At 43.7% G+C, this 17,047-nt stretch overlaps 1 protein-coding gene across 1 annotated transcript in view; it reads left to right on the top strand.

Annotated features, from left to right (window-relative positions):
* Positions 1 to 17,047, top strand: part of LOC120057358 (transcription elongation factor SPT6) — a 60,210-nt gene that overhangs the window by 21,055 nt on the left and 22,108 nt on the right. The window contains exons 16-32 of the mRNA XM_039005948.1: positions 2,639 to 2,793; positions 3,009 to 3,204; positions 3,536 to 3,678; positions 3,894 to 4,011; positions 4,333 to 4,409; positions 4,537 to 4,672; positions 4,898 to 5,035; positions 5,308 to 5,475; positions 5,704 to 5,831; positions 6,041 to 6,248; positions 10,826 to 10,973; positions 12,449 to 12,591; positions 12,877 to 13,017; positions 13,224 to 13,419; positions 13,901 to 14,046; positions 14,189 to 14,281; positions 16,865 to 16,978. Of these exons, the coding sequence (XP_038861876.1) occupies positions 2,639 to 2,793; positions 3,009 to 3,204; positions 3,536 to 3,678; positions 3,894 to 4,011; positions 4,333 to 4,409; positions 4,537 to 4,672; positions 4,898 to 5,035; positions 5,308 to 5,475; positions 5,704 to 5,831; positions 6,041 to 6,248; positions 10,826 to 10,973; positions 12,449 to 12,591; positions 12,877 to 13,017; positions 13,224 to 13,419; positions 13,901 to 14,046; positions 14,189 to 14,281; positions 16,865 to 16,978 (2,448 nt within the window). The remainder of the gene's footprint in view (positions 1 to 2,638; positions 2,794 to 3,008; positions 3,205 to 3,535; positions 3,679 to 3,893; positions 4,012 to 4,332; positions 4,410 to 4,536; positions 4,673 to 4,897; positions 5,036 to 5,307; positions 5,476 to 5,703; positions 5,832 to 6,040; positions 6,249 to 10,825; positions 10,974 to 12,448; positions 12,592 to 12,876; positions 13,018 to 13,223; positions 13,420 to 13,900; positions 14,047 to 14,188; positions 14,282 to 16,864; positions 16,979 to 17,047) is intronic.

The raw sequence follows: 17,047 nt of genomic DNA on the forward strand, positions 1-17,047 counted from the left end.
GTAGCTGACTAGTGGTGGATATTCAGCAGCCTGATGGTCTGAGGGTAGAAACTATTGGCCAGTCTTAAATTTTTTGTCATGGTGCCCTTGTACTGTCTCTGTCATTGAAGTGGGGAGAACAGGGCATGGCTTGGCTGGCTGATGATCTTGGCCTTTCTGTGACACCTGGTGTTGTAGGGTAGGGGTCCTGTAGGGCAGGCAGTGTGCACCCAATGGTGCATTCGTCTGCACGTATCACCCTCTGAGGAGCCTTGCGGTCCGCGGCGGTGGAGTTGCCGTACCAGGCTGTGATGCAGGCCGAAAGTATGCTCTTGATGGTGCTCCTGTAGAACACTGTGAGGGCCCTCAGGACAGGCCACATTTCTTCAGCATCCTGAGGTTGAGGAGTCGCTGTTGTGCCTTCTTCACTATGGTGTCTGTGTGGTTAGACCATTTCAGCTTCACTGAGATGTGTACGAATTGGAAGTTAATGATCGTCCCCACGGCGGCCCCAATTGATGAGAATGGGGGGGGGTGCAGCCTGGTTCCTCCTGAAGTCCACAATCAGCTCCTTTGTTTTGCTCACTTTGAGGGAGAGTTTACCTGTCACCACGCCATCAGAGGGCCTACCTCCTCCCTGTAGGCTGTCTCATTGTTGTTTGTAATCAGGCTTACTACTGTCGTGTCATCAACCAACTTGATGATAGTTTAAACTGTGTAAGACCACGCAGTCGTGGGTATACAGGCAGTACAGGAGGGGGCTGAGGACGCAACTTTGTGGGCCCCCATGTCGAGGAGGTAATGTTGCCTACCTTGACCACCTGGGAGCGACCCGTCAGGAAGCCCAGGACCCAGTTGCATAGGGAAGGAGTTCAGAGCTGTGAGCTTTGTAATGAGCTTATAGGGCGCTATGGTATCGATGAACAGCATCCTCACACATATATTCCTTTTGTCCAGGTGGGTAAAGCCTAGATCACATTAGTGTCATAGCATTTTGGTACACCAGAAGTACATTCATTTCCTAAGGAACGCCGTGTTTGCCTTGCAGCGTTGCAGATGCAGTGGCAGTGCGTTCTGTGGTGCATACGTTGGATTTATCAAACGTATACATCAAACTGTATGCGTAGACGGCTTCACATAATTTTTTTCTTATGCTGGGCATCATTCACAAGTGTTATTATATAATTCACAAGTGATTCACGACTAATATTGTCACCCATCAGACTGTTCTTGATTTAATCTTGACTTTACATATACTAACAAATGGACCATTATCATGCACCTGTATCGAAACAGGGGCAGCGGGAAAAAATACATGTCATCTATGCTCTTAAATAGCAAATGGAGGACGCTTTTCCCCGTGGTTTATTTTTATGCCTTCCAGGTAGGCTATACTCCTGTTGTAAATACAAGCAATGTGCCTAATATTAGGAAAGTTGAGAAATAAATATAGTAGGCCTAGCCTATAGAAAGCTTACATTTTTATTACATTTGCAAACATTTTGAAAAACCTGTTTCCACTTTGTCATTCTGGGGTATTGTGCGTAGATTGATGAGGAAAATGTTTTATTTAATACATTTTAGAATATGGCTGTAACGTAGCAAAATGTGGGGAAAAGTCATGGGGTCTGAATACTTTCTGAATGCACTGTAGCTCCGAAGCGCTACTTTGTAACCTATGTTTTTTTTTTGTGTCTCTGAAAACAGAGCTTCAGGAATATCCTTCGCAGATAGCAAATATAGCACACCGGATTTCGCAGGCTTCACTAAATGGCTGTAACGTTAACGTTACCACAGAGTTGAACGTTCTTAGCACGGCATTTGCTTTACTTTTGCAACACCCTACCATGACACTTCACTTAACAATATATAGCCATTGCTTATTTTTGGCACTTTAATGAGCGGGCAAGCTTCTATCTACTCAGCACTCACTGTAGAAGCAGTAACAGTTAGTTCACAGTATTTCACTCTCCTCTCTGACTGGTGTAGTTGCGTTGGGTGATAGTGTCCAGTCTTGCTGTAGCTTGCCATTACAAAATGGGTTTATAGTCATGTAAAGAGCACCCTCTTCAGAATAAATAATGAAATGCAAAAAAACAAGTGAAATTCTATGAACAGCTTTTTTTTCAATCGTTTTCTCCTCATTTTATATCGGTCCTTTACGGTGGATTAAACACATACAAATACACCTGTAAAAGGCTAATATCGGTCAACCGGTAAATCAGTCAGGCTCTACTGATATTGCCGGGGGTTGTTCATCATGGAAAATGTATGTAGAGCAATGACTGTCAACACAGTTACATGCAGTTCGACACTGAAAGAGGACACATCAGTTATCACAAAATGGGTATTTTCGGAAGGTAGAATGTGAACCGGCGATTTGTAACATTTTAATCGATTTTCTGACAGACGCCTGCTAAATTTGGATCGGTTTGGGGTCCGCAGACTGATACACTTGTATCTTAAACATTTGAATCGCGGACCGATGCTTATTGGTGAATCGTTACATCCCTAATGGTTATACATATGCTTTTCATATTTCTTTAAGAAAATTTAAATGAAGCCCTATCCATCTAGGTTCATTCCCACCAGTATAAAGGGTTAAGACATTATCTTCTTTGTACCATGCCATGTTAATTGACCTCCGGTTTGTTATTAGGATATGGATGAGGCCCATTTTGGCTACTCCTTCAAGTACCTGAAAAACAAGCCAGTGAAGGAGCTGAACGGAGAACAGTTTTTAAAGATGTGCCAGGCTGAGGAGGAGGGCCTTCTCACCATTGACATCTGCATCGACCTCCTAGGGGTCAAAGGGTAAGGCGAAGGGCATCACTCTCATAGGGGTTAAAGGGTATGGGGAAGACGACCTTTGAGTTAACCCTTGTCTCCTGGAATGGTCAATTGTGCAAAATATTTATTTAGTCTGTTCCGCTGGTTTGTTTCAGAACAAGGCTAAAGGCTTCTGCTCTGTTATTTCATAATAGTTTTTCTCTCTCTCCCTCCCTTCCTATCCACCCCCCCTCCCCCAGGTTTGCAGGTGACCAGACGTACTTTGATGAGATCAAGCAATTCTATTACAGAGATGAGTTCAGCCACCAGGTGCAGGAGTGGAACAGACAGAGGACCCTGGCCATCGAACGCTCCCTCACACAGTTCCTCTACCCTCAGATGGCCAAGGAACTCAAGAACAAACTCATCGCAGAGGCGAAGGACAACATCATCAAGGTATATACTTGATAGTGTTACAGCACACCTAGCTACATCCAGGACTCAGTATCATGTATTCCATACACTGTTGAATACCTCAAGAGTTGGCGTAACTTGATCATTGGAGATTTCTTTTGACTTTTCATGATATTGTGAATTTCAATTTAGAAGAGCCGATGTTCCAGCACATGTTGTGAATAAACATCCATTTCAAGCTTTAGTGTACATTTTGGTCACAGTGGTGTATTATTCCTCTTCCGGTTCACCTTTGACCCTAGTCGTGTTGCAGGAGGCTGTATGACTGGTTGAAGGTGTAGGTTTGTTTACACTGTGATATTGTCTGGTCCAGTCGTGTTGCAGGAGGCTGTATAACTGGTTGAAGGTGGCTCCCTACAGACCAGACCAGCAGGCGGAGGAGGAGGATGATGATCTGATGGATGAGAGTCAAGGAAAAGGCATCAGAGTCCTGGGAGTGGCCTTTGCAGACAGCAGGTGTGTGTGTGTGTGTGTGTGTGTGTGTGTGTGTGTGTGTGTGTGTGTGTGTGTGTGTGTGTGTGTGTGTGTGTGTGTGTGTGTGTGTGTGTGTTTGTTTGCGCAAAAGGGAAGGCGGTGTGTGTGAGCACGTTTTGTTTGTTTGTGGTGTCCTCCAACTTATTGTATACCATATGCATTAATAATAACTGAAAGTTGTAATTCTGTTACCGTAGAGACACGCCAGTGTTCTGTTCTCTGATCAACGGAGAGGGAGAGGTGGTGGACTTCCTCCGTCTGCCTTACTTCCTGAAGAGGAGGAATGCATGGAGGGAGGACGAGAGGGACAAAAAGGTACAACCTCTCCTCTCCTCTGTCCACCTCTCATGCCATCTTATCATTTAGCCATGCATTCATCACTTCGTCAGTGTAGTTGTATCAAAAGATAGGTCACCAAAAGTAAAGAAATACACGTTTTCTCACTTTGGAAGCATCATGTATTCCAGGAGATAATACAGTCCACACTTTGGGTTTGTTTATTCAGCTACTGTCACCAACCTGTTAATCTTTAGATTTTGTCTCATTTTATTTTGTTCTACTCAGTCTTTTATTTCAGACTTTCATTCATATGATTATTATCATGGAGCGTATTATTGTAGTGTTTGGTCTCCTCAGCTCCAGGACATTGAGAACCTGAAGAAGTTCCTGACCAGTAAGAAGCCTCACGTGGTGGCTGTTGCCGGGGAGAATAGGTGAGCCTTCTCCAACTACTGACCACAATTGAGAAGAAAAAGTTGGAGTTGGTTCTCGTTGGTTTATTTTTGGATACCTACGGTAAAGGGCTTTTTTGGCGTGCGTGTTTGGTGCGTGTGTGTGTAGAGATGCCCACATGATAATGGAGGACATTAAGAGGACAGTGAGTGAGTTGGAGCAGGAGTCTTCTCTACCTGCTGTGGGAGTGGAGCTGGTGGACAACGAACTGGCCATGCTTTACATGAACAGCACGAAATCTCAGGTACACACCCTCCGTATACGCGCACGCACGCACGCACGCACGCACGCACGCACACACACACACACACACACACACACACACACACAGTCCACATGAACTGCAAGAAATCAACAAGTCTGTTTTGACACAGCATGAATGCATAGCTACGTATACACACACACATCTGATGACACATCTAACCATACTCATGACTCCTCCCTCCTTCCCTATTCTCTCTCGCTCCAGACTGACTTCAGGGACTACCCGCCGCTGCTGCGTCAGGCCGTGTCCGTAGCCAGGAAGATCCAGGATCCCATGGTGGAGTACGCTCAGGTCTGCAGCACAGACGAAGACATCCTCTGCCTCAAACTACACCCTCTTCAGGTGAGACACTGAGTGTGTGTGATGTGTCATCAGGACCCATATTCATATAGCCTCAGAGTGGAAGTGCTGATATAGCAATCTTATATGTTGTTTAATTTAGATCATAATTAATAAGATTAAATGGACACGGGGGACCCAATCCTAGATCTGCTTGAATATTGTCAGGGAAAAGTTATCAATACTCAGTGGCCTTCGTGGTATGTTGATTTTATGGTACCCTTTCTTTCTCCCCTCCCCACCTCTCTCCCTCTCTCCCCTCCCTACCCTCTCAGGAGCATGTAGTAAAGGAGGACCTGCTGAATGCTCTGTACTGTGAGTTTATAAACCGGGTCAACGAGGTGGGGGTGGATGTGAACAGGGCCATATCTCACCCCTACACACAGAGCCTGGTCCAGTTCGTCTGTGGCCTCGGACAAAGGAAGGGATCGCACCTGCTCAAGGTCCGTCTTTGTCTCTCGCTCTCTGTGTCTGCCTGCCTGCAGGTTTTGAGTCAGAGCCGTGTTCAGTATATCTACTTGCTCCGTGTCTGTACACGGTCTGTATTGTGTCTCGCCCTCTCCGAAGCGAGTCCTGTGTCATGCTAATGTGTATGTAGTCCTTTGTCCTATGTAAAGGAGCAACATTAGACATTTTTACAGTATTAGTATACCAGCGATGTCTCTCCCCAGATCCTAAAACAGAACAACACTCGTTTGGAGAACAGGACTCAGCTGGTCACCATGTGTCACATGGGCCCCAAGGTCTTCATCAACTGTGCCGGCTTCATCAAGATAGACACCGCCTCGCTTGGAGACAGGTACGTGTGTCTATCTCTCTCTCTCTGTGTGTGAAGGGCAAAAAGTTATATTTGGACGGAGTTTTTTTTGCTACCTAGAATGTTCTTCCCCCACTGCGTATTCCTACGAAAAATATGTATTTTACATTTTTATGTCCAATAATTGACAGTTGTTTTGTATGCTCTTGGTATAATGTTGGTTCTAACTCAGTCCCTTTCCCCCTATGCAGTACGGACTCATACATCGAGGTTCTGGACGGGTCCAGGGTGCACCCGGAGACGTATGAGTGGGCCAGGAAGATGGCGGTTGACGCTCTGGAATACGATGAGTCCGCGGAGGACGCCAACCCAGCCGGTGCGCTAGAGGAAATCCTGGAAAACCCAGAGCGACTCAAAGACCTGGACCTGGATGCCTTCGCTGAGGAGCTGGAGAGACAGGTACGGACAGGAGGGTGTGTTGGAGGGGTTGTGTGTGTCTTCCTGTCTTATATGTTGTTCTTAAATCCCCTGAGAACCTTATTCTCTCCACATATACCTTTTCAATGACCTCTCACCTGTCCAATCCTTGCTGGGTTACGTTTATAAGAACATCATGCCATGTCCTCTCACCTTGTCCTCTCCCCTGCAGGGTTACAAACATTATTTGTATGATATATTCCCCTTGTTATCCATCTTACCTCTGTTCTCTCCTGTAGGGTTATGGTAACAAGGGCATCACACTGCACGATTTACACTCCCCTACATATTTACTTGGACAGTGAAGTTGAAACGTTTAATTTGGCTCTATACTCCAGCATTTTGGATTTGTGATCAAATGTTTTATTTGAGGCGACAGTACAGAATGTCACTTTTTATTTGAGGGCATACATGTATATCTGTTCTACCATTCAGAAATGAAAGCGATTGGTGTATCTAGTCCCCCGCATTTTGAAGGTGTCATAAGTATTTGTTTAATTCACTTATGTTAAAGTAGTCGAAAGTGAGGTCTAAGGCACTGCACCGCAGTGCTTGAGGCGTCACTACAGATCCGGGTTCGATCCCGGAAACCCATGAGGGTTTTTGCGACCGGGAAACCCATGAGGCGATGCACAATTGGCCCAGGGTCGTTCGGGTTAGGGGAGGGTTTGGCCGGCCGAGATGTCCTTGTCCCATCGTGCTCTAGTGACTGCTGTGGCAGGCCGGGCGCAATGCACGCTGACACGGTCGGCAGTTGTACTGTGTTTCCTCCGACACATTGGTGCGGCTGGCTTCCAGGTTAAGCGGGCAGTTTGTCAAGAAGTAGTGCAGCTTGGCAGGGTCGCGTATTTGGAGGACGCATGGCTCTCGACCTTCGCCTCACCCAAGTCCGTACGGGAGTTGCAGCGATGGGACAAGACTGTAACTACCAATTGGATATCACGAAAAAGGGGTAAAAAGTACAACAAATAATAATAAAAACATTTAAAAGTTGTCAAGTTTAGTATTTTGTCCCATATTACTAGCCCGAAGTGACTACATCAAGCTTGTGACTCTACAAACTTGTTGGATACATTTGCAGTTTGTTTTGGTTGTGTTTCAGATTACGTTGTGCCCAATAGAAATGAATGGTAAATAATGTGTCAAAGGCTAGGTAGGAGAAAACTGAGGATGGATCAATAACGTTGTAGTTACTCCACAATACTAACCTAAATGACAGAGTGAAAAGAAGGAGGCCTGTATAGAATACAAATATTCTAAAACATGCATCCTGTTTGCAATAAGTCACTAAAGTAATACTGCTACAAATGTGGCAAAGAAATGAACAAATTCACCTTTCAGCAGGACAATAACCTTAGTCACAAGGCCAAATATACACTCAAGTTCCTTACCAAGACGACATTCTGAATGGCCTAGTTACAGTTTGGCTTAAATCGTCTTGACAAGACTTGAAAATGGCTGTCTATCCAACCAACATGACATAGTTTGAATAATTTCTTAAAGAATAATGTGCAAAAATTGCACAATCCAGGTGTGCAAAGGTCTTAGAAACTTATCCAGAAAGACTAACATGTATTGACTCAGAGGTGTGAATACTTATAAAAAATTTGATATTTCTGTATTTAATTTTCAATAACAATAAATGTAAAAAGAATTCTGAAAACATGTTTTCACTTTGTCATTATGGGGTGTTGTGTGTAGATGGGTGAGGAAAAATATGTATGTAATCCATCTTGAATTCAGGTTAACACAGCAAAATGTAGGTATACGTCAAGCGGTATGAATACTTTCTGAAGGCAATTTATAAAATAAAATTGGTGTTGACAGACAGTTAACACTGGTTAAATCAAAGAGAAACGGGCTGTCAAACTGAGCGACTCATTTAGATGTATTTTGGTTGTGAGCAAACTTTGTCCAACATGTACGTGGGTATACTGTGGGGTCTGAAATTGACACCCTTGATAAAGATGAGCAATAATAACTGCATAAAATAAATCATTCAAATACTGAGCAATGTTGTATGCTCAAAATTGGAAAATTATATTGGTTTATACTAATACATCAATTAGCATTAAGGTTAGCATGTCTTGGGTATGGTCTTTGACCCTCTTTCTCACTCATCATTATTCACGATTCATTCAGGATTATGCGTAATCATGGTAGCATCCACATTAATGGGCTCCCGACTGGCGCAGTGGGCTAAGGCACTGCATCTCAGTGCTAGAGGCGTGACTATAGACCCTGGGACGATTCCAGGCTGTATCACAACCGGCCGTGATTGGGAGTCTCATAGGGCGGCGCACAATTGGCGCAGCGTCGTCCGGGTTAGGGTTTGGCCGTGGTAGGCCGTCATTGTAAATAAGAAATTTGTTCTTAACTGACTTGCCTTAGAAGTGTTTAGAACCATATTCGTATTTATAATAAAAGTGAGACCAAACTGACACTACATTATTTACCATTCTTATTTACCAACTTTGATGTAGTCATTTGCGTGCTAGGAATATGGGACCAAATACTAAAACTTTGGACTACTTTATTAGTAAGAATCTTTAGGGGTGTCAATATTGTTGACCCCAACCTTTCTGAGAAAAAAAATATACTTAAACAAAATCACTTTCTCTGAGCAATTGCATTAGTATAAAATATAATTTCCCCATTTATTTGAGCATACAATTTAGCTCTGTATTTTAGGGTGTCAATTTCAGAACCCCCTGTATATTTGTTGTCTTAAAGGGAGATTTGTTATGGATTTTGGTTTCTCTATCCATTTCGGGGTTGATTAGGTGTGGCACACTGATTGGAGTCACCTCATTAGTCAGGATGTGTTTCACCTGTGCTGACCAAGCTGGTTTTTAAGACCTGCTGGCCCAGTGCATCAGTTGGAGAGGAGACGTTGGAAAAGCTACACCTCACCTTAGCGGAGATACGATTTACAGCGCCACCACTTTAATTAACCAAAAGAAGCCTGAGTTTTGTGTCTCCCCCCGTTTATTTTTCTCCATATTGTTTTGCTCTGTTTTACACCCTATCCTAAGTCTGTGTTTATTTCCTTTAGTGTCTTTTCTGAGTTCAATCTAGTGGGTTATAAACCCCCCCTCCCTGTTGCTTTTCTAACTTTAAGTGTATACCACCATGGGTATCTTTCAGAACCCCGTTTGAAACCCTTTGTTTTTTTTAGTCTGAGTATCTTTGTTAGTTCCCTTTTCTGTGAGCGACGACATTTTGAGGTTGTCTTTTGGGAACATAAAACTGTCAAAATAAATACATAGGGTAGTGTATGTTATTCTCTTATGTAGGGTTATGGTAACAAGCTCTATATCACTGTATGAGATGTATATGTGTGCTGGGAATTGACAGGGACCTCACGATACAATATTATCACGTAATTTAAGGGCCGATATCTATTGTAGGGTGTCCAGCCACTCTGCCCAGAGTGGGTGAAAACACGCTTTGGTGGTGATAGTTTTACTTCCTTATGTTATAAAATACATTTTATCAAGACAAATATGACTATTCATGTTCTGAATTGTTCAGTGGGTTCTCTCGAACATATCATTAGTATTATATCCAAAAAGTTGGATTTCGTAACCTAATAAATCCGATAATAAGCACAGAGCTCTGTTGACATAGCGATGCAGGTTTCTTGGAACAGCTTCTTTTACGTTTTATGCTGTCTTCAAAGTTGTTTCCGTGAGTCGCAAAAAGCTAAATTAGCATGACGAGCTGAATTAAATGTGAAAACTTACGGTACACTCAGTGCACTGTTGACATTTCATAGAGATACACTTGTTTTTGTGTAAAATCTTTGGAAAAAGAACAGTAATTTCGAATTAATATGAAAAGCGTATCCTAAATATGAAAATACTACGTCATGTCTCAATCGATATTCATCTTACCTCTATATATTTTTTTTATGTCCTGCAGATTTGAGAAGATGACGAGTTCAACGGGAAAGTGAGCCTGTCAGGTAGCCAGTAGCCTTAATTTTTGCACAGAATCCAGCCTAGCTGACGCGATGTCATTTTTATGTTTTTCTGCCACTTTTTTTCTCTGACCTCCATTGATTTAGTCACCCTAATTCTGGACATCCTACAAGGGTAAAAACTCTTACATTTCAAGCAGATTATGATAGAGACATGAGGTTTTCTTAGAGGATTATCTACACAATTAACCAATTGGTCAAAATATTTGTTTTTGATTGAACACCCTATGTATTATGTATTGCGATTCCATACTGCGATTTTGTGATTCGATGTTCCAAACATATTGCTCACCATATTTCTGCTGCAGAGGGACAAGAGAGCCATGAGAAAAGTTTTGATCAGTCATGGAAATAAAAGTACTGAAAACAAATCGAGTTTGGTGCAGGTACAGCCGACTAGCGCAAAAAATAATATTGTGATATTGTCCAGAATAATATTGCGATATATCACCAACATGTTACTGTATTTATTTTTCCACTCATCACTAATGATATATGTTATTCTCCTCTGTACAGTTATGGTAACAAGCTCTATATCGCTGACATATATTAACCTTTATTCTCCCTTTCCCTGTAGGGTTATGGTAACAAGGGCATAACGCTGTATGATATCCGTGCTGAGTTGAGCTGCAGGTATAAGGACCTGAGAGTTCCCTACAGAGCTCCTAACACAGAGGAGGTGTTTAACCTGCTCACCAAGGAGACACCTGAGACGTTCTATATAGGTAACACACACATCTTCTACATAGGTAACACACATAAACTCAGCATAAAAAGAAGGACCCTGTCTTTCAAAGATAATTCGTAAAAATCCAAGTAGCTTCACAGATCTTCATTGTAAAGGGTTTTAACACAGTTTCCCATGCTTGTTCAGTGAACCATAAACAATTAATGAACATGCACCTGTGGATCGGTCGTTAAGATACTAACAGCTTACAGACGGTAGGCAATTAAGGTCACAGTTACGAAATCTTAGGACACTAAAGAGGCCTTTCTACTGACTCTGAAAAACACCAAAAGAAAGATGTCCAGGGTCCCTGCTCATCTGCGTGAACGTGCCTTAGGCATGCTGCAAGGAGGCATGAGGACTGCAGATGTGGCCAGGGCAATAAATTGCAATGTCCGTACTGTGAGATGCCTAAAACAGCTACAGGGAGACAGGACGGACAGGATCAGTGCTCAGACTGTCCGCAATAGGCTGAGAGAGGCTGGACTGAGGGCTTGTAGGCCTGTTGTAAGGCAGGTCCTCACCAGACATCACCGGCAACAACGTCGCCTATGGGCACAAACCCACCGTCGCTGGACCAGACAGAACCGGCAAAAGTGCTCTTTACTGACGAGTCGCGGTTTTGTCTCACCAGGGGTGATGGTCGGATTCGCGTTTATCGTTGAAGGAATGAGCGTTACACCGAGGCCTGTACTCTGGAGCGGGATTGATTTGGAGGTGGAGGGTCCGTCATGGTCTGGGGCGTTGTGTCACAGCATCATCGGACTGAGCTTGTTGTCATTGCAGGCAATCTCAACGCTGTGCGTTACAGGGAAGACATCCTCCTCCCTCATGTGGTACCCTTCCTGCAGGCTCATCCTGACATGACCCTCCAGCATGACAATGCCACCAGCCATACTGCTCGTTCTGTGTGTGATTTCCTGCAAGACAGGAATGTCAGTGTTCTGCCATGGCCAGCGAAGATCCCAGATCTCAATCCCATTGAGCACGTCTGGGACCTGTTGGATCGGAGGGTGAGGGCTAGGGCTATTCCCCACCAAGATATGTCCGATAACTTGCAGGTGCCTTCGTGGAAGAGTGGGGTAACATCTCACAGCAAGAACTGGCAAATCTGGTGCAGTCCATGAGGAGGAGATGCACTGCACTACTTAATGCAGCTGGTGGCCACACCAGATACTGACTGTTACTTTTGATTTTGGCCCCCCTTTGTTCAGGGACACATTATTCCATTTCTGTTAGTCACATGTCTGTGGAACTTGTTCAGTTTATGTCTCAGTTGTTGATACTTTGTTATGTTCATACAAATATTTACACATGTTAAGTTCACTGAAAATAAACGCAGTTGACAGTGAGAGGACGTTTATTTTTTTGCCAAGTTTACATACACACACCTTTACATTCTATGTAGCTAACACAAATACTGCTCACATACTCACGACCTTATCTCTCCTCTCCCTCCCCGTTCGTCTCCAGGTAAGCTGATCACCAGTGTCGTGACAGGCATTGCTCACCGGCGCCCACAAGGGGAGAGTTATGACCAGGCCATCAGGAACGACTCTACCGGGCTGTGGCAGTGCCCCTTCTGTCAACAGGACAACTTCCCTGAACTCAGCGAGGTGAGAGACCCTCACCCCATGGCTTCTGACTTTAAGCCTCTCGCTCATTTCCCTCATTACCCATTGATGACTTTAAATGGTGGTTTTGGAAATAAAAGATTTGGAGACTTTAGAGGAAACTTCTGTTCTATGTTTTGGTTTGTGTTCCTCTTCTTATTCCTCTCTCTCCCTGCCCCTTCCCCACATCTTCCTATTGCTTTCTTTCTCCTCTATCTGTTTTTCTCTCGCTCGCTCCCTTCCTCCTTCTCTCTCCCTTCCTGTCTCCTCTTCCCCTCTCTCTGCTAGGTGTGGAACCATTTTGACAGTGGATCGTGTCCAGGCCAGGCCATCGGTGTGAGGTCTCGAATGGACAACGGTGTCCAGGGCTTCATCCCCACCAAGTTCCTCAGTGACAAGGTGGTCAAGCATCCTGAGGAGAGGGTCAAGGTGAGACACAGCTGCCCATTCACACGCTATCTCTCTCTTTCTCACACACACACACACCGTCCAGCACTAACACATCTGAATCAAGTAATCATGCAGGTCTTGTAGCTCTCTAGGCCTTGGGTAAGAGAAATCTTCTACAGTTGTTTCCAGGAGTTAGTTGAGTTCCTGTACAAGTGTTCACCCGTCTCCCCTCCTCCCTCTCCCAGGTGGGTATGACAGTACACTGTCGCATCATGAAGATTGACATTGAGAAGTTCAACGTGGACCTGACGTGTCGTACGTCTGACCTGATGGATAAGAACAACGAGTGGAAGCTTCCTAAGGACACCTACTACGACTTTGATGCAGAGACAGAAGACACTAAGGCAGAGGAGGAACTCAAGAAGAAGCAACAGAGAACCAGTAGGTATACACGACGAGTAAACAATAGTATACAGAGAATAAACTGTCAGAGCCAGTTAGGGCTGGCACAATTACCGTGTAACAGTGTAATCGACGGTTATGGATGAAGACTGTCATGAAAATAACATAATGACTTAAAACACTTTTTTGTGGAAAGAACAGCTGACTGAAGATGGGACGGCCGGGCATCCGTTTCTGGTGTAACATGGACTCTACAGTAACATGGGCATTAAACTTTTTTGCACCTTGTTGAAACAAGCAAGGTTTTGTAGCAAACAAGTCTTTGGTTGCCTAGGCAATGACCCCCTCCTTGCAGCACATGCAGGAATGGAGAAGAGGAGAAAGTGTGCATTAAAAAACTGAAAATGATTTTTTTTACATTTATTTGAACTTAACCTTACTCGTCCCTTTCTCACTTTCCTCTCCTTCCTCTGTCTGTCTTTCCACCCTCTTTCCTGCTCCCTTTTCTCCCGCTCCCTAGCCTATATAAAACGTGTGATCGCCCATCCATCGTTTCACAACATCAACTTCAAGCAGGCTGAGAAGATGATGGAGTCCATGGACCAGGGAGATGTTGTAATCAGGCCCAGCAGCAAGGGAGAAAACCACCTCACTGTCACATGGAAGGTATGGAGGGAGAGGGGGAAAGGGAGGAGTGCTTTCAATGAGTGTATTGACAGAGGCTTGTAATATATGTAATGTTCATTCATGGACCACCAGGTTGGTTAGTTGATTGATTATTGTTTTGGGATGCTAATTCTTGTTGTAGGTGGCTGATGGTATCTACCAGCATGTGGATGTGAGAGAGGAGGGCAAGGAGAACGCCTTCAGCCTGGGACACACACTCTGGATCTACACAGAGGTACCTCAGTGACACGCGCGCAAAGTGTGTACGCGCGTGCATTATTCACATGCTTAAAGAGATCCGACCAAATTCACATAGAAAAGTGAGTTATAGGTCTGTCATTGAAAGCAAGTTTGATACGCGGAAGATCCTTTCTATGTGCGGTATTTCTATGCTTCCTGTCCATCCTTTTTTTTTTTTTGCGTCTTTTTACTTTAGGTTTTGTACATCAGCTTCGAACTGCTGAAAATACGATATCTCTAGTTATTTAAAATATATTTCACATTGAATTATAGTAAGATGATTCTCTACTACACTATACATTGCTTTTTGTCACGTAAATAGTAATTAGGCAAACATTTAAAAAGTTTAGCAACAAAGGCAATATAGGGGTAAGGAAGTGAATTCACCATGCATTTTCTGTATTCAGGGTTCACACAGATATCGTTTTAAACTTTGTTTTACTATTGACAGGTACAGCTGATTTCGGGATTGTATATCAGTTTGTTCCGCTTAAATATAAGTCATCTGATTTATTCATTTCAGTCTCTGAATTGTTTAATAAAACTTTTCGCTGCCAGCTCCTGATATCAGGGCATAAAAACTACAATCTGTCTCCTGAATTAGCCTAGTGCGCATGTGTGCCCAGCTGGCGCCAAACTTCATATATACTGCACTTTAAAACTCCTTTGTTAGTTATACAATCATGTAACTTAGAAATTCGCCGGAAAGTAACTAGTCTTGGAACTGTGACAATGGGCAGCCTCTCCCCGCTTGGCACGATGAGATACAGTACCTTCAGAAAGTATTCATACCCTTTGACTTATTCCACATGTTGCGTTACAGCCCGAATTCCAAACGGATTAAACAAAACAAAATCTCAGTGATCTACACACAATACTTGCCATAGATTTTCAAAACTGTAAACCGGCCACTCAGGAACATTCAGTCTTCTTGGTAACCAGTATAGATTTGGCCTTGTGTTTTAGGTTATTGTCCTGCTGAAAGGTTAATTCATTTCATTTCCCGGTGTCTGGTGGAAGGCAGACTGAACCAGGTTTTCCTCGCGGATCTTGCCTGTGCTTAACTCCTTTCCGTTTATTTTTTATCCTGAGAAACTCCCCAGTACTTAACGATTACAAGCATATCCATAACATGATGCAGCCACCACAATGCTTGAAAATATGGAGTGGTACTCTGTGGATTTTCCCCAAACATAACACTTTGTAGTCAAGACAAAACGGGAATTGCTTTACCACATTTTTTCAGTATTTCTTTAGTGCCTTGTTGCAAACCGGATGCATGTTTTGGAATATTTTTATTCTGTACAGGCTTCTTCCTTTTCACTCTGTCAATTAGGTTAGTATTGTGGAGTAACTACAATGTTGTTGAATGCAATATTAATGCCTTCAGAGGCCTCCGGAGTGGCGCGGCCATCTAGCGCACTGCATCACTACAGACCCGGGTTCGATCCCAGGCTGTGTCACAACCGGCCATGATTGGGAGTCCCATAGGGCTTCGCACAATTGGTCCAGCGTTGTCCGGGGGGGGGGGGGGGGGGGCTTAACTTGGCTCATTGCACTCTCGTGGCGGGCCGGGCGCCTGCAGGCTGACTTCGGTCGTCAGTTGAATGGTGTTTCCTCCGACACATTGGTGCGGCCGGGTTCCGGGTTAAGTGAAGAAGCACCGTTTGGCGGTCATGTTTCGGAGGACACATGACGAGATTTTCGGCTCCCGAGCCCATGGAGTTCCAGCAATGAGATCAGATTTAAAAAAGGGGGTAAAAATAAAAATTAATGCATTCAAACTGAAGAGATGCTCAACCGAAATGAATCAGAGAGGTGCGGGAGGCTGCCTTAATTAATATCCACGTCATCAACGCCCGGGGAGCAGTTGTTGTTGCGGGTTAACTGCCTTGCTTTCTCAAATTTGTTGATAAAATCGGACTTTATTAATATAACGAGTAATCCAGGAATGTTATGGGTTAATTGACCAGGGAAAACTAGCAACTCTACAGATTGCAATGGCTAAATGAATTCCAGACACTATGGGTCCGCGGAGCTCCTCCTCGCCACTCTATGGCAGAATGTTTTCTATATATTTAGCCTTTAAAGGGATAGTTCACCCAAAATGCAAAATTACATATTGGTTTCCTTACCCTGTAAGCAGTCTATGGACAAGGTATGACAGCAATCCATAAATGCTTCCACATGCTAACGTTTTAGCATTTGTGGCACAAATCACATTCAAGTCATGGGACCGAGATTAGCATTTTTGGCGCATCACGTTCAAATCATCTATAAATGACTTTGCTGAGCTTCACAGTCAATTTTAGGCCATACAAAGTTGATTTACTGTTTAACGGATTATAATTTTTTTATGCAAGGCAAACGAGCAAAAAAGAATGTATGTATGAAAAACGTCTAAGCAATTTAGACATTTTGTAAAATACTAAACGACCTCAGTACAACACCTAGTGACCTGTCAGTCACAGGACCTGTCACAAGGAATGACAGTCACAGGGCCATTTGGGTCAACTGTCCATTTAATTGTGTTTTGAATCTCAAACAAATATTTATTTATTTGTCTCTCTTTCTGTAGGAGTTTGAGGATCTTGATGAGATCACAGCTCGTTATATTCAGCCAATGGCAGCGTTTGCTCGCGACCTCCTGGGACATAAGTACTTCCAGGACTGTAACGGAGGGGACAAGAAGGTATGGTGGTGTGAATATTGTCATAACCACAGGAAGTGGCACAGAGTATTCGTGTTTATTTTGATCAAC

This window comes from Salvelinus namaycush, chromosome 12 (genome assembly GCF_016432855.1).
Source record: "Salvelinus namaycush isolate Seneca chromosome 12, SaNama_1.0, whole genome shotgun sequence".
Taxonomy (NCBI): domain Eukaryota; kingdom Metazoa; phylum Chordata; class Actinopteri; order Salmoniformes; family Salmonidae; genus Salvelinus; species Salvelinus namaycush.